Source organism: Melanerpes formicivorus, unplaced genomic scaffold (genome assembly GCF_026170545.1).
Source record: "Melanerpes formicivorus ecotype bairdi unplaced genomic scaffold, bMelFor1.0.p_v2 SCAF_34, whole genome shotgun sequence".
Taxonomy (NCBI): domain Eukaryota; kingdom Metazoa; phylum Chordata; class Aves; order Piciformes; family Picidae; genus Melanerpes; species Melanerpes formicivorus.
Genome location: NW_027142386.1, coordinates 7,466,844 through 7,490,511, shown reverse-complemented (window position 1 = coordinate 7,490,511; position 23,668 = coordinate 7,466,844). Strand labels below are relative to the sequence as shown.

General features: G+C 62.9%; 3 protein-coding genes across 3 annotated transcripts in view; all 3 read right to left on the bottom strand.

Annotated features, from left to right (window-relative positions):
* Positions 1–1,471: 1,471 nt before the first annotated feature.
* Positions 1,472–8,943, bottom strand: IDO2 (indoleamine 2,3-dioxygenase 2). Its single transcript, XM_068156763.1, has 10 exons — positions 8,729–8,943; positions 7,956–8,051; positions 7,067–7,186; positions 6,741–6,859; positions 6,385–6,399; positions 5,737–5,836; positions 5,427–5,544; positions 5,011–5,062; positions 3,006–3,154; positions 1,472–2,410 (listed from the first exon to the last, which is right to left on the bottom strand). Exons 1-10 carry the CDS (start codon positions 8,828–8,830, stop codon positions 2,040–2,042), a joined length of 1,242 nt encoding a protein of 413 aa, XP_068012864.1. The 5' UTR covers positions 8,831–8,943; the 3' UTR covers positions 1,472–2,039.
* A 1,402-nt stretch (positions 8,944–10,345) lies between these two features.
* LOC137450029 (disintegrin and metalloproteinase domain-containing protein 32-like) lies at positions 10,346–22,647 on the bottom strand. The gene is made up of 20 exons (XM_068156161.1): positions 22,636–22,647; positions 21,075–21,167; positions 20,424–20,485; positions 19,742–19,820; positions 19,545–19,621; positions 19,256–19,448; positions 18,839–18,904; positions 18,524–18,595; positions 17,538–17,704; positions 16,835–16,916; positions 16,549–16,685; positions 13,686–13,869; positions 13,073–13,162; positions 12,457–12,655; positions 12,141–12,249; positions 11,680–11,863; positions 11,027–11,107; positions 10,813–10,924; positions 10,570–10,702; positions 10,346–10,433 (listed from the first exon to the last, which is right to left on the bottom strand). Exons 1-20 carry the CDS (start codon positions 22,645–22,647, stop codon positions 10,346–10,348), a joined length of 2,220 nt encoding a protein of 739 aa, XP_068012262.1.
* The window catches only part of ADAM9 (ADAM metallopeptidase domain 9), a 31,182-nt gene continuing 28,558 nt past the window's right edge, over positions 21,045–23,668 (bottom strand). The window contains exon 22 of the mRNA XM_068156762.1: positions 21,045–23,477. Within this exon, the coding sequence (XP_068012863.1) occupies positions 23,363–23,477 (115 nt within the window). The 3' untranslated portion in view covers positions 21,045–23,362. The remainder of the gene's footprint in view (positions 23,478–23,668) is intronic.

Genomic DNA, 23,668 nt, shown 5'->3' with positions numbered 1-23,668 from the left:
GTTGTGGCCCTTATGGGAAGGCAGCCTCGTTTCAAAGGACCTTGACTCTCTCTGATGGTGCAGGAGAGGTGGCACTGCCAGAGCTATTTTTGCACCCAGCCACTGATTGGGTGTGAAACCTGTCTCGGGTGGCAGTGCCAGCAAAACACCCAGCCATATGGCCTGCTTTCCCTCAAGATGCTGACTCCCAGGGATTTGGGGGTGCTCTGGCTGTGAAAGGGCATCTTGGGGCACCTGGCTCTTGGCACAAAGCTCTGCCCACCCACCCTGGCACGGTGGGGGTGAGAAGAGCTCAGTGCTACAGCCCCAGGCCGGGGAGTGACGCCAGGGAGCAGGCAGCAGCCCTGGCAGCTGTGATGAGCTGCAGGGAGGGTTCCTTGCTGCCCTTGCTTCATCTGCTGCGGTGTCTGGGTTGTAGGAACTTTTGTGTTACCTCCTGGGCTGAGCCCAGCACTAGGCTGGGTGTTGACCTGCTGCAGATAGCTGGTGAGGACCATGGCTTGGTCTGAGCTGATGTTTTCCCTTGCTCGTCCCTCAAGCAAACTCTCTCTCCACGTTCCCTGCCCCAGCAGGGAGCTGCTCCTCCAGCCTGAAGAAAGTGAAGCCTGGGCATGCCCCAGCGCTGCAGCTCTGCCCCTGGCACACAGCCTGAAGTTGTGCCAGGAGAGGCTTGGGCTGGAAGGGAGGGAAGATTTCTGTGCTGCAGGAGTGGTCAGGGCCTGGCAGAGGCTGCCCAGGGAGGTGGTGGAGTCCCCATGCCTGGAGGTGTTCAAGAAACCTGTGGCCCCCTCCCCAATTCCCCTGCTGCCCCCTCCCCAATCCCCCTGCTGCCCCCTCCTCAATCCCCCTGCTGCCCCCTCCGCAATCCCCCTGCTGCCCCCTCCCCAATTCCCCTGCTGCCCCCTCCCCAATCCCCCTGCTGCCCCCTCCCCAATCCCCCTGCTGCCCCCTCCTCAATTCCCCTGCTGCCCCCTCCTCAATTCCCCTGCTGCCCCCTCCCCAATCCCCCTGCTGCCCCCTCCTCAATCCCCCTGCTGCCCCCTCCTCAATTCCCCTGCTGCCCCCTCCGCAATCCCCCTGCTGCCCCCTCCCCAATTCCCCTGCTGCCCCCTCCCCAATCCCCCTGCTGCCCCCTCCTCAATTCCCCTGCTGCCCCCTCCTCAATTCCCCTGCTGCCCCCTCCGCAATCCCCCTGCTGCCCCCTCCCCAATTCCCCTGCTGCCCCCTCCCCAATCCCCCTGCTGCCCCCTCCCCAATTCCCCTGCTGCCCCCTCCCCAATCCCCCTGCTGCCCCCTCCTCAATCCCCCTGCTGCCCCCTCCCCAATCCCCCTGCTGCCCCCCTCCTCAATCCCCCTGCTGCCAGGGAGAGGCAAAGGAGCCAAAAGCAGGTTTCTGTCGCCACCTCGTGGTGGGGACGCGCAGTGCTGTCGCGATAGGCCGCCCGGGGACAGAGCGGGGCTGGATTTGAGAACCGTGGTTTTATTTGTCCCTGGAAGCCCAATCGTGGAACCCGGACCGCGCCCGCAGCCCCCGCGGCACAGCCCCGACCCCGGGAGGTGCGGGCAGCAAGCTGATGGGCACGGGGAGCAAGGCAGGGGCGGGCACGGGGAGCAAGGCAGGGGCGGGCACGGGGAGCAAGGCAGGGGCGGGCACGGCTCTGCCTGGCACCGTGCGGGGGTGCTGCCCCCATACAGCTTCTGTGGAAGGATGCTGTGCTCCTCCTGGTGCCAGAGGAGGATGCTGGGCCAAGGTGCTGTGCCCCTCCTGGTGGCACAAAAGGATGCCATGCTTGTTCCGGTGCTGTGCCCAGCCTGGTGCCACGGAAGGGTGCTGCCCACCGTGTGCCCTTTGGGGGTTGGCTGCAGCAGTGCCCTCCTCTCTCTGGCCCAGAGCACATTCCCTGCGTCCCAGCTGCGCACCAGCAGGAAGGGTGCTGCTGGGGGGTGGCTGGGCTGCGGCAGGGGCCCTGCAGGCACACACTGGAGCCCTTTGGTCTCCTGCACCCCCTGAGCAGTCCCTTGCAGCCCCTCTGGGCAGGTCAGGCCGGGATCAGCCCTTCCCTGGTGCTGTCCCTGATGCTCTTCAGGAAGAGGAAGATGTGGGAGCCGCCGGTGCCTTTGGCCTGCAGCGCCGATGGAGGCTTCCCCAGGGAGGGGCCAGCCCTGGCCCCCAGCTCTGCCTGCCTGGCCCTGGCTCGGGCTGCAGCCAGGGTGACGTACTTGGTGACAATGGTGATGTGGTAGGACCTGAAGTCCACCAGGGCCGAGACGCAGCGGTTGAAGGCTGCGCGGAGCCGCGGGGAGCCCGAGCGCAGCAGCAGCTGCCTGAGGGAGGGCCCGCGCCGGATCTCCTCCACGAAGGCTCTGTGGGCTGGGGGCATGTAGTCCCTCATCCTGTGCAGGAAGGCAGCTGCAAGACACCAGCAAAGCAGAAAGGAGCGGTGGGCAGCGGCTCAACGCAGCCTGAGGGGCTCAGAGAGAGGCTGGCCTGGAGCCCTGGTGCTGGGGTGCTCCACAGGGACCTTGGGCTGGTGCCCAGAGACCCTGCAGCCTCCTGGCCTCCACTGCCTCCAGTTCATTGAGAAAGAAGCCCCAGAGCAGGTCAGGGCTTCCTTAGGGTCAGCTAAAGCCCAGGCAGGCAGGGCTGGGCCCCTGCTGGCGGTTGCAAGTTTGGGGTCGTTTGGGGTTGCTTTGTTGGTTTTGCTTTTGGAGTGACTTTGCCAATTTCTGCTGCCTGCCTTCTGCTGTGGGCAGGACTCACCCAGAGCTCAGTGCATGGAGGAGCCAAACCAGGCAGGATCAGCCCTCGAGCTGTGGCCTCCCCAGTGCCCAGCCCAGGGGCACCATCCCTGCCCTGCTCCTGCTGCCCACACCCTTGCTGACCCAGCCCAGGCTGCTGTGGCCTTCTTGGCCACCCGGGCACAGAGTGGCTCACGTTCAGCCACCGTCAGGCAGCACCCCCAGGACCTCCTGTGCCAGGCAGCTTCCCCCAGAGCGTGACTCACAGCTCTGCTGGCTGTGGTGGATGCCCAGCAGCTCGTCGAAGGCGTGCAGGACGCTGCTCTGGGCCGCGCTCCCGCCCGAGTACTCCATGGGCTCCTCGGCTACTCCTTCGTAGATCAGCCCGTCCGGCATGGCAGGGTTGTCCTTCCAGCTGAGGGGACACACAGGGTCAGGCAGGGAGGGAGGACAGGGGGGGATGTGGGAAGAGACCCTGTGCTGGCTGAAACCTTTGCAAGCCTCCCTGACCTGGCCCATGGATCTCCTCCTCCTGGCTCAGCCTTGTCAGCTCTCCTCAGACAGGAGATAACCTTGGGAGTCAAACCCTGTGCCCAGGTCTGTGCCCAGGTCTGTGCCCAGGTCTGTGCCAAGGCTGTGGGTGTAGGGAGGAATCATAAAATTACAGCATGGTTTGGGTTGGAAGGGACCTTAAAGACCACACCCCTTAAAGTTCCAGCCCCTGCCATGGGCAGGGACACCTCCCCCCAGCCCAGGGACACCTCACCCCAGCCCAGGCTGCTCAAGGCTGCTCAAGGCTGCTCCAGGGAGGGGGCAGCCACAGCCTCCCTGGGCAACCTGTGCCAGTGGCTCCCAGCCCTCACTCTAAAGAATTTCCTCCTCCTCTTCAGTCTCAGTCTCCCCTCTCCCAGCTCAAAGCCATCACCTCTTGGCCTCTCACTCCCAGCCCTTGCCACAAGTCCCTCCCCAGCTTTCTTGCACCTTGGGTTTTCCCCTGTTCTCCTTCCTCTCTGGCTGATGTCTCCAGAGGAGGCACAGCACAGCCTGCCTCTAGGTGCCTCAGCAGAGGACAAGCCTGGGAGGTGCTCTCCTCAAGCTGCTCATCCTCAGCCAGCCCAGGGCTGGGGCAGCTGCGGGGCCCTCCCTGTGCACTTAGCTCCCTCCCCAGCGCCCAGCTCCGTGCTCTGCCTGTGCAAAAAAGGACAAATGCTGGCACACAGATGGGGAGAGGAGGCAGAGCCTCAGAGAGATAAATGTGCCTGGCATAAAAATATCTCTTGACCTTCTGAAGAATGCAGCATTTGATGGGGCTTTGGGGGCTGGCTGCTGAGGCTGTGGGGCTGCTGGAGCAGATTCTGCACGAGCTGCAGAGAAAATAGATCCAAGAGCACAGCCCAGAGTATTTTTAGCTCTCCCAGGGATGTATTTATAGTAACCTTTACTAGTGGGAAGCTCTTGTAAGTGGAAGGGAATTTAAGAGGCAATGTTTTTCCAGGCTGATGACCATCAAGACAAGGTCAGTGTGGATAAAAAATAAGCAAAAGGAGAGAAAGCAAAGCAGGATTCATGGAGCCTTTTGATTTAGGAATGCTGAGACATGCTGAAGAGAAACAGAAATAGATCCTCCTGAGAAGGCCTGGAGCAGAGCAGGAGGGATGCTCACAGCCCCACGGGGAGCTGAGGCGCAGCAGAGCTCAGTGCTGGGCTCTGGTGGCCGTGGTTCTGCCTCGCCCAGGAGAGCTTTTCAGCCTTTGAGGGGGGATTGAGTGTTTTAATGAATGGGATTGGAGTGGAGGAGCAGCAGGGGGGTTGCTGTGGATGTTTCCTGACCGTGCAAGGGTAGGAGGCCCTCTTGCAGCTTTGTGCATGCAGTGTGCAAGGAGGAATTCATCTTCTGAAATCCAACTTCTGCTGTCAAAGCTGCTGGGGCCAAGAGCAGGAATGATTGATTGCTGCACAGCCATGGCTGTTGCAGTGCAGAGCCTGTGCCAGGCTGAGCTGAAGTGCAGGAGGGAGAGCAGGGGGGTGGGAGGCAGACCCCAGCCCTCTGCCATGCTCCTTGCCCTGCAGCTCTGGCACAGCGCTGGGACCTCGCTTCCTCCAGAGGGACAGGACTGTGCCACCCTTGGGGCCACCACTGCTGGACATGGTGCTGGCTCCTTCCCCACCCCAAGGACACAATTCCCTCTCTGGGCTGCCCCTTCCCAGCTCAGGCCCTGCTCCCAGGAGCCGCTGGCAGGTTGGCTTTGGAGGGCAGTGTGCTGCACTCACCCCGAGAGGAAGATGCGGATCACGGCGTAGAACACTGCTGGATCCACGTGGTCTAGGAGGAAGGCAGAGCAGAGCTGTGACTGCAGCTCCCTCTCCCTGGCACTCCCCATGTGCCACTGCCCCCTGACCCAGCCAAGGGACCTGAATCCCTGCAGGAGGGATCAGGGTGTTGGCTTCCCCCACTGGGCACCGCTGTGAGCAGCACGGCTGGAGGGCACCCCCTGGCACATGTGGGTGCCCAGGCCCCACGGCATCACCCTGGGAGCGCTGAGCTTCCTCTGAGCTGCTCCTGCCTCCTCCCTCTGCATCACTCCAGGGATGCTCTGTGGGCCCAGGGAAGCACTCTGGCACTCCTGCAGCCGGCGTGCTGAGGGGGGCAGCGCGGCAGGGCCCCCGAGCTGCCCTGCGGCTCTTACCGTGCATCCGCTTCAAGGCCTGGCTCATGCCCCCGATGGCCTCTGCCAGCTGCTGCAGGGCTCTGTGCAGGCTCTCCTCATCCTGCTGCAGGATGGCATGGCTGGCCTGGACGATGGCCTGCCAGAGGAGAAGAGAGGATGGAGAGTTGAGGAGGTGAGGATGCCTGTGCCCAGCGGCTCTGCCGGCTGTGCCAGCCGTGTCTCTCCCCCAGCCTGTGAGCAAGCAGGCAGGTGATGATAGACCTTGTGGGTGCACACCTGTGGGTGCTTCCAGGGCAAGCAAAGAGCTGCAGGGCAAGGCAATGCCTACCTTAATGCCAGGCACAGCTGCCTTCTCCACCAGGAAGGTGACCAGGATGAAGCCCCGCAGGCTCTCCCCTCCAGGCAGCGAGATGATGGGGTCCAGGTTGCTGCAGGGACAAGCAGCTGAGGGCTGGGGCTGCCAGGGGGCTTGCTTGGCATTCCCCCCACACCCCAGCACCCAGCCCCAGGAGCTCTTCACAAGGAGAGTGGTGGAACACTGGGACAGGTTGCCCAGTTTGGTGGGGGGGGTCCCATCCCTGGAGCCATTCAAGAGCAGCCTTGCTCTAGCTGGAGGTGTCCCTGATGGCTGCAGGGGCAGTGGGCAAGCTGCCCTTGGAGGGTCCCTTCCTGCCTGATGCAATCTGTGAGCAAGGGGAGAGAGGCTGCTCTGAGTCTGAGGCACCCTCAAAACCCTGCCCATGCACTTGTTGGGCCAGGCTGGCCTGGACTAGAGCAAGGCCATGGCTCAGCCCCGGGTTCAGCACCTTGCTGCTGTTGCAGTGGCATTTGTGTGCCAAGGGCTGAGCTGCTGCTGCTGTGCTCATGCAGCAGGAGAGGAGGCTCAGCCTAAGCAGAGCCCTGCAGTGCTGAGTGCTAAGCCAAGGCAAACAAAAGCAGTGCTGCTAGGAAATAAATCAGCAGCTGAAATACTTACTCCATTTCCAGAGGCCTGAGGGCGTTTCAGTTATGGCCAGCAAGAGAAGGAGAGAGAAAGGGAGATGTTAAAAGTTGTCTGAGCAGCTGAGCTTGCTTGGATTGCTCCTGGGGCAGTGTCAGCCCCCGGGGGGATGCACCCAGAGGGGCTCAGCCCCAGGAAGCATCACTCCCCCCTGCCCAGCACGACCCTCCCCCAGACCTCCTCCCCAGGGATGGCTTCAAGGACCCCAGGAGTGCTTTGGGAACCGTTTGTCCTCGCTGGGCAGTGCAGGGCAGGGCAGGGCAGGGCAGGGCAGGGCAGGGCAGGGGCTGCCCAGGCTCACTGCTGCTGCCCCTCCCCCGCCTGTCCCTTACCCGCTGGGGTTCCTCCTCCTCCAGTTGGCCAGCACGAAGTCAGCATGGCTGAGGATGGGGGGCAGCCCGAGGCTCTGGGACACCTCCCAGAAGGGCACAGCAAGGTTTCGGGGCAGGACCTGCAGGGCACAGAGCACAGCAGACGATGGGGACGGTGCCAGGCTGCCGAAAGGGGCCCAGCTGTGGGCACCCAAGCAGGCAGGAGGGGCCAGGCTCCTGCTCCAGCCTCAGGCAAGAGGCTTTGCTCCCATGGGCAGAGTCCCAGAGGAGCTGCACCAGCCCCCAGACCCCAGGGAGCAGATGAACCTGCCCCATGTTGCTTTTACCTTCACAGTGCCCTCCTCTCCCTCCTGCCAGAGGTAGCCCATGGTGATGAAGCTCAGCACCAGGTGTGCCAAGTGCAGCTCCTCCTGCCCTCTGAGCTGCTGGGTGCTCAGCTGCGGCATCTGCCAGGGAGACCCTTGGGAGCAAGGGGCACCACGGGCAATGCCAAGGGGCCCCTGCACTGGGGGCTGCCCCACCAGCCAGGACAGACCCTCCCTGTGCCTCTGCTGCCCTTGCCAGGACCCTCCCAACCCCCTCCCACTCTGTGATTCCTTGCATGTCACAGCAGCTGATCCCTGTGTGCTGGAGGGGCTGAGCTGAAGGGGCTCCTGGAGTGCCCAGGCTCCTTGGCATGGGGCATGGCTGGGTCCCTGTGTGCTGGAGGGGCTGAGCTGAGGGGGCTCCTGGAGTGCCCAGGCTCCTTGGCATGGGGCATGGCTGGGTCCCTGTGTGCTGGAGGGGCTGAGCTGAGGGGGCTCCTGGAGTGCCCAGGCTCCTTGGCATGGGGCATGGCTGGCATCAGCCAAGCCTCTTGTGCCATCGGCTCACAGGATGCATTGGCTTGGAGAGGACCCTCAGAGGTCACCTTGTCCAACCCCCCTGCAGGCAGCAGGGACATCTCCAACCAGAGCAGGGTGCTGAGGACCCCATCGAGCTTGGGCTGGTGTCCCCTGTCGCCACCTGCTGCTCTCTGGGCTCCAGCCCTGCGCTGTGCTCATGGCTCTGCTCTGGAGCTGTCGCTGCAGACCTTGGGGCTTTGCTCCTGCTTGGAATTAGTCCTGGCTGGGAGTCCTCGCTGAGGACTTGGCTCTGCTGCAGCTTTGCAGCCCCTGCTGTGTCAGCCCAAGGCTTGAGAGAGCTGCAGAGGCTGCTGAGACCCCCGGGGGGTACCTGGTGAACTCGGGAGCGGAGCTGGCGGCTGGCGATCAGCTGGGGCAGGTCCTGGGCAACCTCCATCCAGGGAGCATAGGCTGCTGGCAGCTCTGTCTTGGGGAGAGGTGAGAGGCAGAGGCTCAATGCAGGGGCTGGCTGCTCACAGTGCCACAAGGCTGTGGATCTCCTCCCACGCTGCTCCCCGAGCAGAGCTCAGGACTGAGGCAGGAGCAGAGGTGTGCAGGGTTCAAATCTGGTGCCAGCAGAGCTGGCCGTGGGGCTGGACAAGGGCCAGCCCAGGGAGGGCTGTGCCAGACCTTGCCCAAGGCTTTTCTGGGGCTGTGGGGAGGGGAGAAGCTTCCAGCAGCCCAGGCTGCCAGCCTCCAGCCAGCCTTGCAGGAGACAGCTAATGGTTCGTGTCCCCCCCGTGCAATCCCGGGCTGCAGGATGGCAAATGAATGGAGGAGAAGCAAGGATCTGCCTGTCCCTGAGCAGCGAGAGCCTGCACAGGAGATCTGCAGCCTGGCTGCTCTCTCCCTGAACTCCCCAAGCCCCAGCAAAGCCAAGGCCGGCCTGGGGACTGCAGACCTCCTGCTGCCCCCTCCCTGCCGTGTGCTGCGGGCAGCTTAAGCCCCCTGAAAGGAAGCCGAAGGAGCAGGGCTGCCTCCCTCACTGCTCCCCACGGCCTGCCCTGGCTGCTCTTCGATGCAGCCCCCCTCAGGAGGCTGCTCACCAGCCCCTCTGTTTCTGCCTCCTGTGGCTCGCCCCGGCGGCGGCGCAGTGTCTCCTACCAGAGGGTGGGGAAGAAGGAAGCCGAACTCCTCGGAGAGCTGGAACCTGCTCAGCTCCAGAGGCAGGGAGCTCTGCTCCGGGCCATCAGCACCGGGCTCCATCACTGGGTGCCGGCTGCAGGGCTGGGACAGCTCCGCGGTGGTCCTGCCCTGCTCCTGCCGGGTGCTGAGCCGGCGCCGCTGCCCCGCGCCGGGAGCCGGGAGCCGGACCTTGTCCTGGGGAGCCAGGGACTGGCTGGAGGGCCAAGCAAACACGGGTAAAGGTTGCTGATAAGGCCTCGTTGTGGAGCAAACATTGCCTGTGGGCATCCACCTAGGGAGAAGGCTCAGGGAAGCTCCCTCGCTCCCCCCAGGACCTCCCCTTGGAGCTGCAGGGATGCTCCAGGCTCCCACGGGAGGCTGCAGCCAAGGGGCCATGGGGTGGGTGGCATGGCAGCTCAGGGGTGCTGGGGCTGCAGCTGGGCTTCCCCGGCAGCCTGGCAGTGCCAAATCCATGCCCTGTCTGCTGTGCTTGCTCTGCAGGCACTGTGCAAGAGCAGGGAACTGTCCACATCTGGATGCAGCTGCAGAGCCTGGGCACAGCGTGGGCCCCGGGCACCCCGTGGGCCCCACACACAGCATGGACCTACAGCCACGGGCACCAGGTAGGGCCCAGGGCAGCTGGGGGCTGGTGGCTCTGGGAGCTGCCCACAGCTCCCATCAGACTGTGTGGGAGCACCCCCCCCGGTGCCAGGGGGCATCAAGTTGCACCAGGGGAGGTGCAGGTTGGACATGAAGAGCAATTTCTTCCCCTTGAGGGCTGCCAAGGCCTGGCCCAGGTGCCCAGGGCAGTGGTGGAGTGCCCAGCCCAGCCCAGCCCCGGGGGTCCTCCCCATCCAGCAGGGGCTGGGCAGGGAGCAACAAGCAGAGCCAGGGGAGAGGATTCCTGGGGGTAATCAGCACAGGGTTGGAGATGCCATGGGGGCAGGTCTGGGGGCACTGCCGTGGGGGGGCAAGTCTGGGGGGGGCAGGTCTGGGGGCACTGCTGTGGGGGGCAGGTCTGTGGGGGGCAGGTCTGGGGGCACTGCTGTGGGGGGCAGGTCTGTGGGGGGCAGGTCTGGGGGCACTGCTGTGGGGGGCAGGTCTGGGGGGGGGTAGGTCTGGGGGCACTGCTGGGGGGGCAGGTCTGGGGGCACTGCCATGAGGGGTAGGTCTGGGGGCACTGCTGGGGGGGCAGGTCTGGGGGCACTGCCATGAGGGGTAGGTCTGGGGGCACTGCTGGGGGGGCAGGTCTGGGGGCACTGCCATGAGGGGTAGGTCTGGGGGCACTGCTGGGGGGGCAGGTCTGGGGGCACTGCCATGAGGGGTAGGTCTGGGGGCACTGCTGTGGGGGAGCAGGTCTGGGGGCACTGCCGGGGGGGCAGGTCTGGGGGCACTGCTGGGGGGGGGCAGGTCTGGGGGCACTGCTGGGGGGCAGGTCTGGGGGCACTGCTGGGGGGCAGGTCTGGGGGCTCTGCAGTCCACGTGTGTGCTCCCTCGCTGGGGCAGGGGTGGAGGGCAGGGGCTGAGGTGGTTGTGCTGTGTCCCTGCCACCCCCCAGACAGAGGCACAGCCCCCTGGCTCCAAGCAGCAGCTTTATTAGCAGGCAGGCCGCGGCCCCAGCCCTGGCTCCAGCCCCCGGCCGGGGTCCGTCCCTGGGTGCTTTGTGTCCCTCCTGGCCGCAGGGCTGCAGAGACAGAGCAGTGCCTCAGCCCCAGGCATCACCTCACGCCCCCTCGGGGACCCGCCCACCCCTCCCAAGGGAACAGCACGTCCCCATCCCACACCCTCCGGCCCCCACTGGGGACCCCCACCCCACTGACCCCTCTGTGCCTGGGGGCTTCTGCCTGCAGCAGTGGTAGAGGCCGAAGGTGATGGCGATGGCGAGGAAGAGGAAGGTGCCCAGCAGGGCTGAGATCACCTTAGCGTCCTTCAGCATTTGCAGCAGGGGGAGGCCTGGCAGGGGACAGCTCGGTGGGCAGGGGCACGGCACAGCCACCCAAGGGGGTCCCGCGGGTGGGACCCCAGCCCGGCGCCTGTGCCCCCCCCCTGCTGCAGGCACTGACCACCGGCTGCCTCCTGGCCGCCGCCGCTGCCCCGCAGCCTGGAGTCCCTCCGCTGGCAGTTGGGGGGCTGCCAGCCAGGCTGGCAGTGGCACTGCCCCCTGTTGTTGCACACCTGGACAGCCCAGGGGTGGGGGGGGGGGAAGTTTGCAGTGAATTCCTGCAGCGGGACCCCCCCTGCCCTGCCCTGGGCAGCCCCCCCCCCGCCGTGACTCACGCCGTGGCCGTGGCACTGCACTGCGCTGGCACAGTCCTGCCCCAGGGCCGCCAGAGGCTGGCAAGTGCTGTTGATGCAGAGCTAGGAGAAACCAGCACAGCTCCAGCTCAGCCTGCACCACGGCAGCACTCAGCCCACCCAGCTGCTGTCCCCACAGCAGTGACATTCCACCCCCTGCCCCCCAGGGGGCTTTGAAAAGGGGGCAGTGAGCAGCGTGGGGCTGAGGGGTGTCCAGCGGTGCCAGCTGAGCCAAGCCTCTGCTGTTGGCTTCTGTGTAAATGCCATGGCCACTCCTGCTCCAAGGAGCAAGGGCTTCTGCAGCCTGGTCAATGTCCACCAGGAGCATGGGCCCAGGCTTGGGTCAGGGGTGCCCAGGGACAGGACAGGCACAGAGGAGAACATCACAAGTTCTTCTGAGCATGAGGAGGCACTCCTTGAATTGAAGGGTGATGGAGGCCTGGGGCAGACTGCCCAGGGAGGTGGTGGAGTCTCTGCAGACCTTCCAGCCCCGCCTGGATGTGTCCCTGTGTGCCCCTCTCCGGGTGCCCCTGCAGGGGGGTTGGACTCAACGGTCTCCGGAGGTCCCTTCCACCCCCTGCACCATTCTGTGATTTCTGCCTGGCAGATGGGATGAGCAGCAAAGGTTTCCTCACCTTTCCAGAGCCACACTTCGTGCCTGGAGGGACCAGCAGGGGATCTCTCTGTGCTGATGTGTTCAGGTAGTGCAGGGAGACGCAGAGGTGGTGCCGCACTCGGGCGTACACCACGGCAGCAGCCTCCGAGGCGTAGGGGACGTTGGAGGGATAGGTGCAGACCAGCTTCCCACACCTGAGATCCCTGCAGAAACAGTGTCCATGGGGTGCAGAGCACACAGAGACACAAACACAGCGTGGTAGGGGTTGGAAGGGACCTCTGGTCCCAGTTTGTGTCCACTGCCTCTCATCCTACCACAGGACATCACCGGACAGAGCCTGGCCCCTTCTTGCCCCCCACCCTCCAGACATCTGTGACTGTGCTCAGATCTCCTCTCAGGCTGCCCCTCTCCAGACTGAACAGCCCCAGGGCTCTCAGCCTCTCCTCCTAAGGCAGAGAACTGCCCTGGCCCAGAGCATACCTCCAGGCACAGGACTGATAACCCCTTCTGGGGTGGAATCCACAGTGCCCAAACCTGTCCTTCTGGCTGTTGAGCTCCTCGTAGCAGGCCATGGGAGCATTCCTGGACTCTGCATGCAAAGTTCAAGATCATCCCATGGGCAGGGACATCTCCCACCAGCCCAGGCTGCTCGTCCAGCCTGGCCTTGAACACCTCCATGGAAGGGGCATCCACAGCCTCCCTGGGCAGCCTGTGCCAGTGTCTCACCAGTGTGAGCATTGGCTCTGCTGCAGCCACCTCCTGGCAGCAGCCCTGCAGCCAGAGCAGCCTCTGTTACCTCTCCCATAGAGCTTCTGGCACTGCAGCTCTGGAGACTGGCAGTGTCCCTTGTAGCAGTAGCCGGTGCCACCTCCACAGCTGTGCCCATCCTGCAGGTAGAGGTCAGGGGGGCAGGAGGCGGAGGAGCCGCTGCAGACCTCGGGCAGGTCACAGTCTGGGTCGGCAGCCGGGCGGCAGGGGGAGTTCTGCTGCAGGAACTGCGGGAGGAGGAGGCAGGGAGGAGCCTTCCCTCCATCCTCCCACACCCACCAGCACTGCCCGCCCCCCCGCCGCCTCACAGAGCCACAGGACGGCTCAGGTTGGAAGGGACCTCAGAATCACCTCCCCCAACCTCCCCCCTGCCATGGGCAAGGACACCTCCCACAGCCCAGGCTGCTCATCCAGCCTGGCCTTGGACACCTCCAGGGAGGAGGCAGCCACAGCCTCCCTGGGCAGCCTCCAGCATCTCTCCACACTGCTCCTGAGAGACCTGGGGAGCTGAGCTGGAAAGCTCTAGCCCTGGAACCACTCTGATTAGACTGAGCTAAGTTGGTCTCCATCCTTCAGCATGAGAACAGAGCCTTTCTCCAAGACTAAATTAATGAGCTTGTGGTAATTAGAGAGAGGTTCCTCACCTGGCAGTCACTGCAGCAGGGCCCAGAGGAACATTTCACTCCTGGCTTGAAGCGGCAGGACCTAGTACAGCATTTATCCTTTGAGCAGGCCTGGGGACACAGCAAAGCCACATTAACTGGCCTTTCCTTTCTTCCCTCCAAGGGTTTGGTTACTTCCAGAGGTTGCCCTCTTCCTCCTTCTCCCCCAGAAGCTACGCCTGGGGCAATATCTAGCAGAAGGAAGTGGGCAAAGCTGGCGTCAGATTGATGCTGGCACAGAAACCATCTAAAACCCAACGCTGACTCATCTCGGGCTGGCCTCTGCTGCAGCTGGCCCCTCAGAATCACAGCAGGTCTTTGCTTGGCAGAGACCTCACAGCTCATCCAGCCTGTCCTTCAACCCAGCACTGAAAGGTCACCACGAAACCATGGCCCTGAGCACCAGGTCCCCGTGGGGCTTCAGCACCCCCAGGGACGGTGACTCCAGCACTGCCCTGGGCAGCCTCTTCAATGCTTGAGAACCCTTCCAGTGAGGAAATGTTTCCTAAGGAGCCTCAAGGGCTTCCCTCTGCTTCCTTATTCCAAAGACACCAACAGGACTGCCCCTGCCCAGCCCCAAGCCCCACACTGTCACCTCCCCAGCGCCGCAGTCGCACTGCTCCCCGGGCTCCACCTCGCCGTTGCCACATTTGGCTGTGCCCAAGGAGGGTCTTCTCCACGTGCCAGTGTGGAACAGGCAGCTGCTCCTCTCCTGCTTCAGGAAGGTCTCAAAGTCCTTGATGCTGCAGTTGCTGAAGGCTTTTGTCCCACCTGTGAAGCTGGAAGCAGGCAGTCAGCCCTCGATGCTGCCGCTGGGTGCAGGTCAGGAACCTGCCCAGGTGCTGGCAGGAGCACTCTGGTCCCCTGGGGGTCTTTGAGGCCCTTGGGTGAGCCTGCTCCTAGGACTGGCAGAGCCAGAGAAAAGCTTTGGCTGGAGAAGACCTTTAAGATCCTCCAGTCCAACCATTCTCTGACTCTGCCAAGGCTGGGGCTAAGCCATGTTCCTCAGCACCATGTCGCTGCAGCTTTGAAACCCCCCCAGGGGTGGGGATTCAGTCACCCCCCTGGGCCAGGCCTTGAGGGAAGAAATTGTTCCTTGGGTCCAACCTAAGCCATTTCCGACTCTCCTGTTGCTTCTTCCTGCTGAGAGGAGACCAACCCCCCCTGGCTCCAGCCTCCCTCCATCCCGGGGTGTGCAGTGAGCCAGATGGTCTCCCCTCAGCCTCCTTTGGTTATGAATGGAGGCTGAGGAGCATCAGGAAAGGTTTGGCAAAGGTCTCTTTGCTGCAGACTGAGCACTGCAGCACTGACTGTACTGCAGACCAAGCACTGCAGCACTGACTGCACTGCACACCGAGCACTGCAGCACTGATTGCACTGCAGACCAAGCACTGCAGCACTGACTGCACTGCAGCACTGACTGTGCTGCACACCGAGCCCTGCAGCACTGACTGCACTGCAGACCAAGCACTGCAGCACTGACTGCACTGCAGACCGAGCACCGCAGCACCGACCGCGCTGCACACCGACCACGCTGCACACCGAGCACTGCAGCACCAACTGCACTGCACACCGAGCACTGCACACCGACCGCGCTGCACACCGAGCACTGCACACCGAGCACTGCACACCGACCGCGCTGCACACTGAGCACTGCACACCGACCGCGCTGCACACCGAGCACTGCACACCGAGCACTGCACACCAACCGCACTGCACACCGAGCACTGCACACCGACCGCGCTGCACACCGAGCACTGCAGCACCAACCGCACTGCACACCGAGCACTGCACACCGACCGCGCTGCACACCGAGCACTGCAGCACCAACCGCACTGCACACCGAGCACTGCACACCGACCGCGCTGCACACCGAGCACTGCACACCAACCGCGCTGCACACCGACCGCGCTGCACACCGAGCACTGCAGCACCAACCGCACTGCACACCGAGCACTGCACACCGACCGCGCTGCACACCGAGCACTGCAGCACCAACCGCACTGCACACCGACCGCGCTGCACACCGAGCACTGCACACCGAGCACTGCACACCGAGCACTGCACACCGAGCACTGCACACCGACCGCGCTGCACACCGAGCACTGCACACCGAGCACTGCACACCGACCGCGCTGCACACCGAGCACTGCACACCGAGCACTGCACACCGACCGCGCTGCACACCGAGCACTGCACACCGACCGCGCTGCACACCGAGCACTGCAGCACCAACCACACTGCACACCGAGCACTGCACACCGAGCACTGCACACCGAGCACTGCACACCGACCGCGCTGCACACCGAGCACTGCACACCGAGCACTGCACACCGACCGCGCTGCACACCGAGCACTGCACACCGAGCACTGCACACCAACCGCGCTGCACACCGAGCACTGCACACCGAGCACTGCACACCAACCGCGCTGCACACCGAGCACTGCACACCGAGCACTGCACACCAACCGCGCTGCACACCGAGCACTGCAGCACCAACCGCACTGCACACCGAGCACTGCACACCGACCGCGCTGCACACCGAGCACTGCACACCGAGCACTGCACACCGAGCACTGCACACCAACCGCACTGCACACCGAGCACTGCACACCGACCGCTGCACACCGAGCACTGCACACCAACCGCACTGCACACCGAGCACTGCACACCAACCGCACTGCACACCGAGCACTGCACACCGACCGCGCTGCACACCGAGCACTGCAGCACCAACCGCACTGCACACCGAGCACTGCACACCGACCGCGCTGCACACCGAGCACTGCAGCACCAACCGCACTGCACACCGAGCACTGCACACCGAGCACTGCACACCGACCGCGCTGCACACCGAGCACTGCACACTGAGCACTGCACACCGAGCACTGCACACCAACCGCACTGCACACCGAGCACTGCAGCACCAACCGCGCTGCACACCGAGCACTGCACACCGACCGCGCTGCACACCGAGCACTGCACACCGACCGCACTGCACACCGAGCACTGCACACCGAGCACTGCACACTGACCGCACTGCACACTGGCCGCACTGCACGTCAAGCACTGCAGCACCAACCGCACTGCACACCGAGCACCGCGGCACCAACCACGCTGCACTTTGGCTGCTTGAAGGAGGAACAAAAGCAGATAGCTGTGGTTTGGTGCCACTTTTGCAACAGAATGGCATTCATTGAGGATGCCCCTGAGGAGAAGACCTCCCCCCTCCCCAGGGAGAACCCCTTCCCATGATGAGCCCACCTCCCCCTGATGAGCTGACCCCCCCCAGTCACCACAGTGTCACCACCGTGGCACTGTGCACACTCAGCCAGGCTGTGGGTGGCAGGTGGCTGTCTGGGCACTGGCTGTGGCCACAGGACAGGCCCTGCTCTTCCCCAGCGTGTCCTGCCCACCCACCCACCTCAGCCTTCCCTGGCCCAGCTGCCCCACTCACAGAGCCATCCTGTCCATGATGCAGTTGGTGGTGCGGCACTGGCAGCTGCGGGCAGTGTCGTACCTCATGCCCAGGCTGTGTGCCAGCAGCTGGGTCACAAGGATAGAGAAGGACTCCAGGGTCATGAAACTTTGGTACTGGAGAGAGCAGAGAAGAAAGCAGTGCCATGCAGAGGTCCCAGGTGAATAACCCAGCTCCAGCCAAGGATGCTCCACCCATGCTTGCTGCTGCCCATTGAGCTCCAGGGCACTGGGCTGGCAGGGGAAAGGGACAGCTGGCACCGTACCACAGCCACTGCTCCAGCACCATCTCTCTCACAGACTGCCCCCTGCATGGTTGCTCCCATCATGGCTCTTTGGGCCTTGTACCTGGAACATGGAGGGGTGGCCATGGGGGCACTGTGGGCACCTGGGGAGTCCTGGCTCTGTCCAGCCTGAGTCCCCCTTGGTCCCTCCTGCTGTCCCCTCCCTGGCCCAGGGAATCAAAGAGTGAATCACAGAACAGCAGGGGCTGGAAGGGACCTCTGGAGGTAGAGGCCAAGCCCCCTGCCAGAGCAGGGTCACCCAGGGCAGGTCACACAGGAACACATACAGGTGAGACTGGAAAGCCTCCAGAGACTCCACAGCCTCTCTGGGCAGCCTTCTCCAGGCCTCCAGCAGCCTCACACCACAGAAGTTTCTCCTCATGTTGAGGTAGAACCTCCTGGGTTCTAGAATCTTTCCAGAGGAGCCAGGACTGAGCTTAGGACATCAGCAACAATTCCTCCCAGCAAGGGCTGCCAGGCCCTGGCACGGGCTGCCCAGGGAGCTGGTGGAGTCCCCACGCCTGGAGGGGTTTCAGAGCCGTGGGGATGTGGCTCAGTGGCAGGATTGGGAGCTCCAGGTGAGTGGTTGGACTTGGGGATCTCCAAGCTCTCTTCCAACCTCAACAGCTCCCTGTCTGTGCTCTCCACCAGCTGCCCCTGCAGGAGGGAGCAGAGCTCCACTCACAGCAGCAGCAGAGCCAAATCCTTCTCCTGATGAGCACGGTGCAGCCTCTTCCACTTTGTGAAGCTTGTCTGCAGCTCAGTAGCCTCCAATGCTGTGGAGATTTTGTTCTCCTGTGTCCACACCTCCAGGGAGGACAGAAGGATGATGACATTGAGAGGCTGAAACATCTGGAAGAGGAACAGAGGAGCTCCTGCTCACACATCTTCCTTGGCAGCAGGACTACAGCTCCAGACACAATCAGTCCCAGGGCAGCTCCCTACTCCTCTCAGTCACTGCAGGCCATCTGCAGGGCAGAGGCAACAAACCTCCAAGAGCAGGGAGACACCAAGAGGCAGGATGTCAGAAGCTCATCACCTCCCAGGAGGGTTTCAGGGGTCCTGTGAATCATTTGGCATTACCCAAGGGGATTGTGACAGCACCAGGTGAAAACCAGGGTGGACTTGGTGACCTTGGAGGTCTTCTCCACCCAAAACAATTTTGTGACTCTAAGGGCAGGACTAGAGGCTGCTTCTAAGCACCTGAGTTCAGGACTCACCTCAAGCAGCAAAGCACAGCCCCAGCACAGTGCTGCTGCAGCTTCAGGAGCCTGGTTTCACAGCACAAACCTTTCATGTGGCCACTGCAGCCCTCCCCCACCTCTGGCTGCATCTGGACCAGGCTGCTGAGAAGCTCAGAGCTCCTGCCAGGCCATGCCCAGGGCTCACAGCCAAGAGCTGCAGCTCCAACCACAACCTCCTCCAACACCCAAAAGCAGCCAGGAGATGGGAGGCCACTACCAGTGGCAACTCACACTGGGATCTTACTACAACACAAACCAGGCTGCCAGCTTGGAAGGGACCCCAGGGATCCTCAGCTCCAACCTTCCCAGGTCACAGCAGAGCTGCAGGGAGCTGGGCCCAGCACCCTGGCAAGCTGAGGCTGCAAAGTGCCCAGAGGAGAGGACTCCACTGCTTCCCTGGGAGGTGACTGCAGTGTCCAGAACTCACACTGTTGACCAGATTGAAGGCCTGGATTATCTTCTGTGCAGCAGTGTTGGTGTTTGCCCCCATGTAGGTGTACTGCAAAACAACCCAAGAGCAGGCAGGGAGTCACCCAGGAGGGATCAGAGGGTGGGACACAGAGGAATCATTGACCCAGACCCAGCCTGGGAGCTGAGGATGTTCTTCCTCCCTTACAAAGCCCTCAGCACCTGGAACTGTGCAAAGCCCACCCCAGGGCCCTACCAAAGCTGGGCACTGGCCTCGTCCTCTGCTCACAGGAGTCAGCCAGCCCCAAGGGGAAGCTGACTGCCATGGACTTACCAGAGCCTTGTCCACCACCACGGAGACTCTGAGGGTCTTGGGGGATTGAGCTGCACCTGGTAAGGGCTGGAAAAGGAAAATGGTGCCCAGGGTGTTTCTGTGCTCCACACTCACCCTGCTGCTCAGCTGTGCTGTTCAAGAGGCCATCCAACAGCTCCAGTGCTGTCTCCAGAGCAGCACAAGGTAGCAGCTGTTCCAGCTGGGCCATTTCTGCCTCTAGTAGAAGCTGCTCTACCCCTGGAACTGCCTCTCCCTGGGCACTGGATGAGTAATGATCCAGCTGACACCCCCACCCCCAGCAGCACCTCTCCTGTCCCCCCCAGCAGCCTCTGTCTGCCCAGCCAAAGCTTCCTGCAGGACCAGAGCCCTCCTCGTGATGGGGACCCCAGCACCCCAAAAGAGCAGGCAGCCACTCACTTCCTTATCTCCAGGTGCTTGGGATGCCATCTCCTCCACCTCCACCCCCACTGCCTCTCTCTCAGGGGGGCTGCTGGCCAGGAGGGTCCCTGCTGTGTCCTGGGTGCTCACTGGGTACACAAAGTGCTTGAAGCCAGCAGAGTAAGCCAGGGGCTCGATCCCATAGCTGATGTTGTCAAACTGCAGCAGGCCCCTGCCAAGGTGACAGCACCAGGCACATCCCCCCAGGAGCTGGCTCCTGGGACACCCCCAGGCTGCCCTGTGGGAGTGCCACACTACCAGCACTAACCTGAGCCCTGAGCAGGTGCTGAGGGTCACAGCTGAGCTGGGGAAGCCCTCGATGTAGCCCTGGTAGTGGCAGTCCCCCTGTGCCGTGGCAGAGGGCAGGAGATGGCTCCAGGGCCCTCAGCTGCCGCCCAGGGAGCTGCACTGCAGGCACCACACAGCAGCTCTGCACTGCCAACCCCCACAGCTCCCCAGGGTTACCTTGATCTGGACTGCATCAGGGTGCAGAGGTCCCTCCTGCTCAGAGACATAAAGCCTGAAGTCCTCAGACAACAAGGCCCTGCAAAGGCAGGAGCAAAGGGCAGCACTCAAACCAGGGCTCTCAGCCCATTCCCTGGGCCTGGCCTGGCCCCTGCAGCCTGTGCTCTCACACTGGCAGTGCCAGGGCTTCTGGCAGCTCCACACCCTGCTGCCATCTGGGCTCTTGGCCATGAACATCCCTCAGACCCTCCTCCAGCCTTCTGCCTCCCCTTGGCCCTTTGGAACCGATGCACTCAGCTCTGGTGAGATCCCACCTGGGGCACTGCCTCCAGTTCTGCAGCCCCCAACACAAGGACATGGAGCTGATGGAGAGGGTCCAGGGGAAGCCAGGAGAATGCTCAGAGGGCTGGAGCCACCTCCTCTGTGGGGACAGGCTGGGAAGCTGGGGCTGTTCAGCCTGGAGAAAGCTCCAAGGCAGACCTCAGAGCAGCCTTCCAGCATCTGAAGGGGCTCCAGGAGAGCTGGGGAGGGACTTTGGACAAAGACTGGGAGTGACAGAGTGAGGAACAATGGCTTTGAGGTGGGGGAGAGGAGATTGAGAGTGGAGAGGAGGAAAAAATTGTTGCCAGAACCCATGGCCCAGCAGCCAGCAGCAAGAGAAGCAGGGCCTGGGTCAACTTACTGCTGCTGGAGGTGAATGGTGAAGAGCCTCCCCTCGATGGTGAGGACATAGGACACTGAGTCCTGGCACGTGTGGGAAAGCAGAGAAAGGCACAGTCAGGGACAGCAGCTCCAGAAAGGTCACCCCAAGGGCAAGCACAGGAGGCAAGCAGAGGAGCTCAGCACTGCCCCAAGGAGCAGGTACAGCCCTGGCTGGCTGCCAGCATCGCTGCCACAGCTGCCAGCACCTCTGTACCTCCCCTGCAGCTGGACACCAGGGTCCCCTCCGCACCCACCCCCAGCAGGGACCTGCCTGCTGCGCTGCCTCCGCCCCGCCGGGCACCGGCACCGTGAGCTGGGCCAGCACTGCAGAGTCTGGAGGGGAAGAGAGAGCCAAGGGGTGCTGAGCCCAGCCCCCCAGCACTGTGGGGAGGCCCAGCTCAGATCCACCTAGCAGCAGCAGGAGCAGCAGGAGCAGCAGCACCTGACGCAGCTCCATCCTGCCCGGTACGAGTCGAGTTCCACCCTGCCTGGCAACGCCTGCCCGGCGACGGTTCCACCCTGCCCAGCCCCGGCCCCAGCCCCAGCCCCGGCCCCGGCCCCAGCCCGCTCAGGAAGCAGAGGCAGAGGCAGCCTGTACAAAACTGGCATCTTTTATTGCTCTGTTTCTTACAAAGGGGGTGGGGAAGAGCCCTTTCGGCAGCCCCGGCGGGGCCGCAGCGCTGCGCGGGGGGCGCGGAGCCCTCACCGCCACGGCCAGCCCGGCCTGGGGACGGGGGCAACGCACACTTGAGAACCAGAACTGACAGGAAAACCCCAAAATAAACACAAAGGAAGGTCAGTAGTAGTCTTCAGGCCTGAGCAGGTGGGAAGCTGGAGCTGCCCCCTCGCTGCAGCGCCTCTCACAGCTCGCTGCCTTCGCCGCCCTCCCGCTCCCCAGGCACAACGCACTCTGCTCGGCGCTGCGGGAAGGCACCAGCCCAGCACAGGTTTGGTTCGGGCATCCAGCCTCAGAACCAGCTCAGGACAGTTCTCTCTGTCTCTTTTGGATGACTCCATCCCTTGGGGTCCCTCCTCTCTGTGCCCACCCCCCGGAGCAGGCTGGAGGCTGAGCCAGGCTCTCCGCCCCTCCGCTGCTGGCTGCAGCCCCAGAACGAGGACACAACCAGGAAGTGATTATCCTGCAGCAAGGAGACCTCCACACACTGCTCCTGGGGACACTCCAGCTGCTGCCTCACAGATGCAATAGTGTTACACATCTAAGTTCAGGGCAAACCACAGGAGTTCAAGTCTTGGATTACTGCAGAGGCAAACACTACACAGAGCTATCTGATAGATGTATATACAGAAGGGGGAGGGGGCTTGGCAAGGTGAGAGGGGGAGCTGACAGGCTGAGCTGGCTCTCAGTGGCTGGCACAGAGTGGAAAAGCCAAGCACTCTTCTCAGGGCTTCACTATGAGCAGGTTTGTGCAACAGGTTTCTCTGCTGGGGCCCAGCAGCACCCAGGTCCTGCACCACAGCCCCAGGGGCTCCTGGGCTCCCCTCAGCCAGCACAGCAAATGCTGAAGGCTCCTCCCCAGGAAGGCTTTCAGAGCCCAGCAGGGCCAGCGGGGCAGAAGCAGGCTGGCAGCAGCTCAAGGGCTGCATGAGTCAGACTGGGTCCTGCCTGCAGTGCCCAGAGCTCAGCTGCCTGGGGCAGGGATGGTTTCTTGCTTCCAGTGCTGTGCAGGGGCTGCTGCCCAGGCTCTGCAGAGTCACTGAAGCACCTGTTTGGAAGAGACCTTTCAGATCAAGTCCAACCATCAGCCCAGCACTGCCAGGTCACCTCCAAACCCTGGCCCTCAGCACCACATCTCCACAGCTTTGAAACCCCTCCAAGGCTGGGGACTCCACCACTGCCCTGGGCAGCCTGGGCCAGGCCTTGGCAACCCTTTTGGGGAAGAAATTGTTCCTCAGCTCCAACCTAAACCTCCTCTGGGGCAACTTGAGGCTGTTTCCCCTCATTCTGTCACTTGTTCCTTGACCAACCCCCCCCCTGGCTCCAGCCTCCTCTCAGGGAGTTGTAGAGAGCAGTGAGGTCTCCCTCAGCCTCCAGGCAGAGCTCAGCATTCCCACTCTCTTTTCAAGCCCAAAGGCCACTTCCTCCTCACCTCCCCCCCAGAGCTGACTCAAATGAAACCCTAGCAGCAGCCCAGTGGTTAAAAAGCAGAAGCAGAGGCCCTGTCCTTTCGTACCTTTACCCTCATGGCCCACTCAGGGGGTTAGTGGCAGTTAGTAGAGAGTCTGCTTCAGCAGCTCACAATGGTTAATGTCCAACCATCTAGCTGAGCGCTCAGGGGGCACAGCTTAGTGTCAGTCAGCATCAGAGCAGGGATCTAAGTGCACTGTTAGACATCAACACAAAGATACACATGCAGACACATGTTCACATCAGCTTGGCCTTCCCCTGGGAAGGCACCACCAGTGCCTCACTTCACTTTGCCCCTCCTGTGGGAATGGGGAACAGCTTCCAGTCCATGCCAAAACCAACCCCCCAGAGGCCAGGGTCCCTTGTTGGGACAAAGAGCAGAAGGGTTCCCTCAGCTCTTCACTTGGAAAGGTGACACCAAAAATCAGAGCAACTTCACCCCTGGGGCTCTTCACAGACATGAGGAAACCAAAAGCAACTCTCCAGGTGCTGAGCTTCAGAGCTGTGCTGGGCACAGCCCTGCTGCAGCTGGCAGGGCCCCAGCAGGGGCAGATGTGGCAGGGGCTGGGTGCTTGCAGGTCCTGTAGCTTTGGTAGAGGTATTTAGTTTCAAGTTCTGCACTCCTCCTTGGGGCTGCTCACTTGCCTCACCCCAGCAAGGTGTCCTGGGATCACCACGTGAGGAAGAAGAGGAGGAGGAGCAGGAGGAGGGCTGCTGCTGCTGTGTCTCCATGAGCAGCTCAGCTCATGCCAAGGCCCCAGAGAAGCCAGAAGCTATTTGGGAGGCAAAGGTGCAGGTCGAGAGGGGAAGTACTGTCCCTGAGGTAAGCCCTTCTGCTGGGCTGGGGGAGGTCCCTGAGGAGCACATCTCTGCTGTGGAGGGGGTGGCCTGCAAGAGAAGAGCAGCAGCTGCTGTCAGCCCAGGGGACAGCACCCCCTGACAGCTCCCTGCCCCTTCCTGCTGGCCTGGCACTGCCCTCAGCCCCAGCTGCCACACCAGCTGCAGGCTCACCGCCAGCAGGCCATGGACAGACTCAGCTTGCCCCCACCTGAAAGCCCCAGGAGTACACACAACCTGCC

What these genes read in the sequence shown, in the direction of transcription:
- IDO2 (XM_068156763.1), bottom strand. Translation starts at nt 8,830, where the DNA reads ATGGAGCCCGGTGCTGATGGCCCGGAGCAGAGCTCCCTGCCTCTGGAG. An exon ending in TCCTTCTTCCCCACCCTCTG is followed by an intron (nt 8,052 to 8,728) that starts GTAGGAGACACT and finishes CCTCTCCCCAAG; the next exon opens with ACAGAGCTGCCAGCAGCCTA. An exon ending in GAGAGGAGGGCACTGTGAAG is followed by an intron (nt 6,860 to 7,066) that starts GTAAAAGCAACA and finishes TGTGCCCTGCAG; the next exon opens with GTCCTGCCCCGAAACCTTGC.
- LOC137450029 (XM_068156161.1), bottom strand. An exon ending in GTGCTGGAGCAGTGGCTGTG is followed by an intron (nt 16,686 to 16,834) that starts GTACGGTGCCAG and finishes TGCTCTCTCCAG; the next exon opens with TACCAAAGTTTCATGACCCT. An exon ending in TGCAGTGCCACGGCCACGGC is followed by an intron (nt 10,925 to 11,026) that starts GTGAGTCACGGC and finishes TGGGCTGTCCAG; the next exon opens with GTGTGCAACAACAGGGGGCA.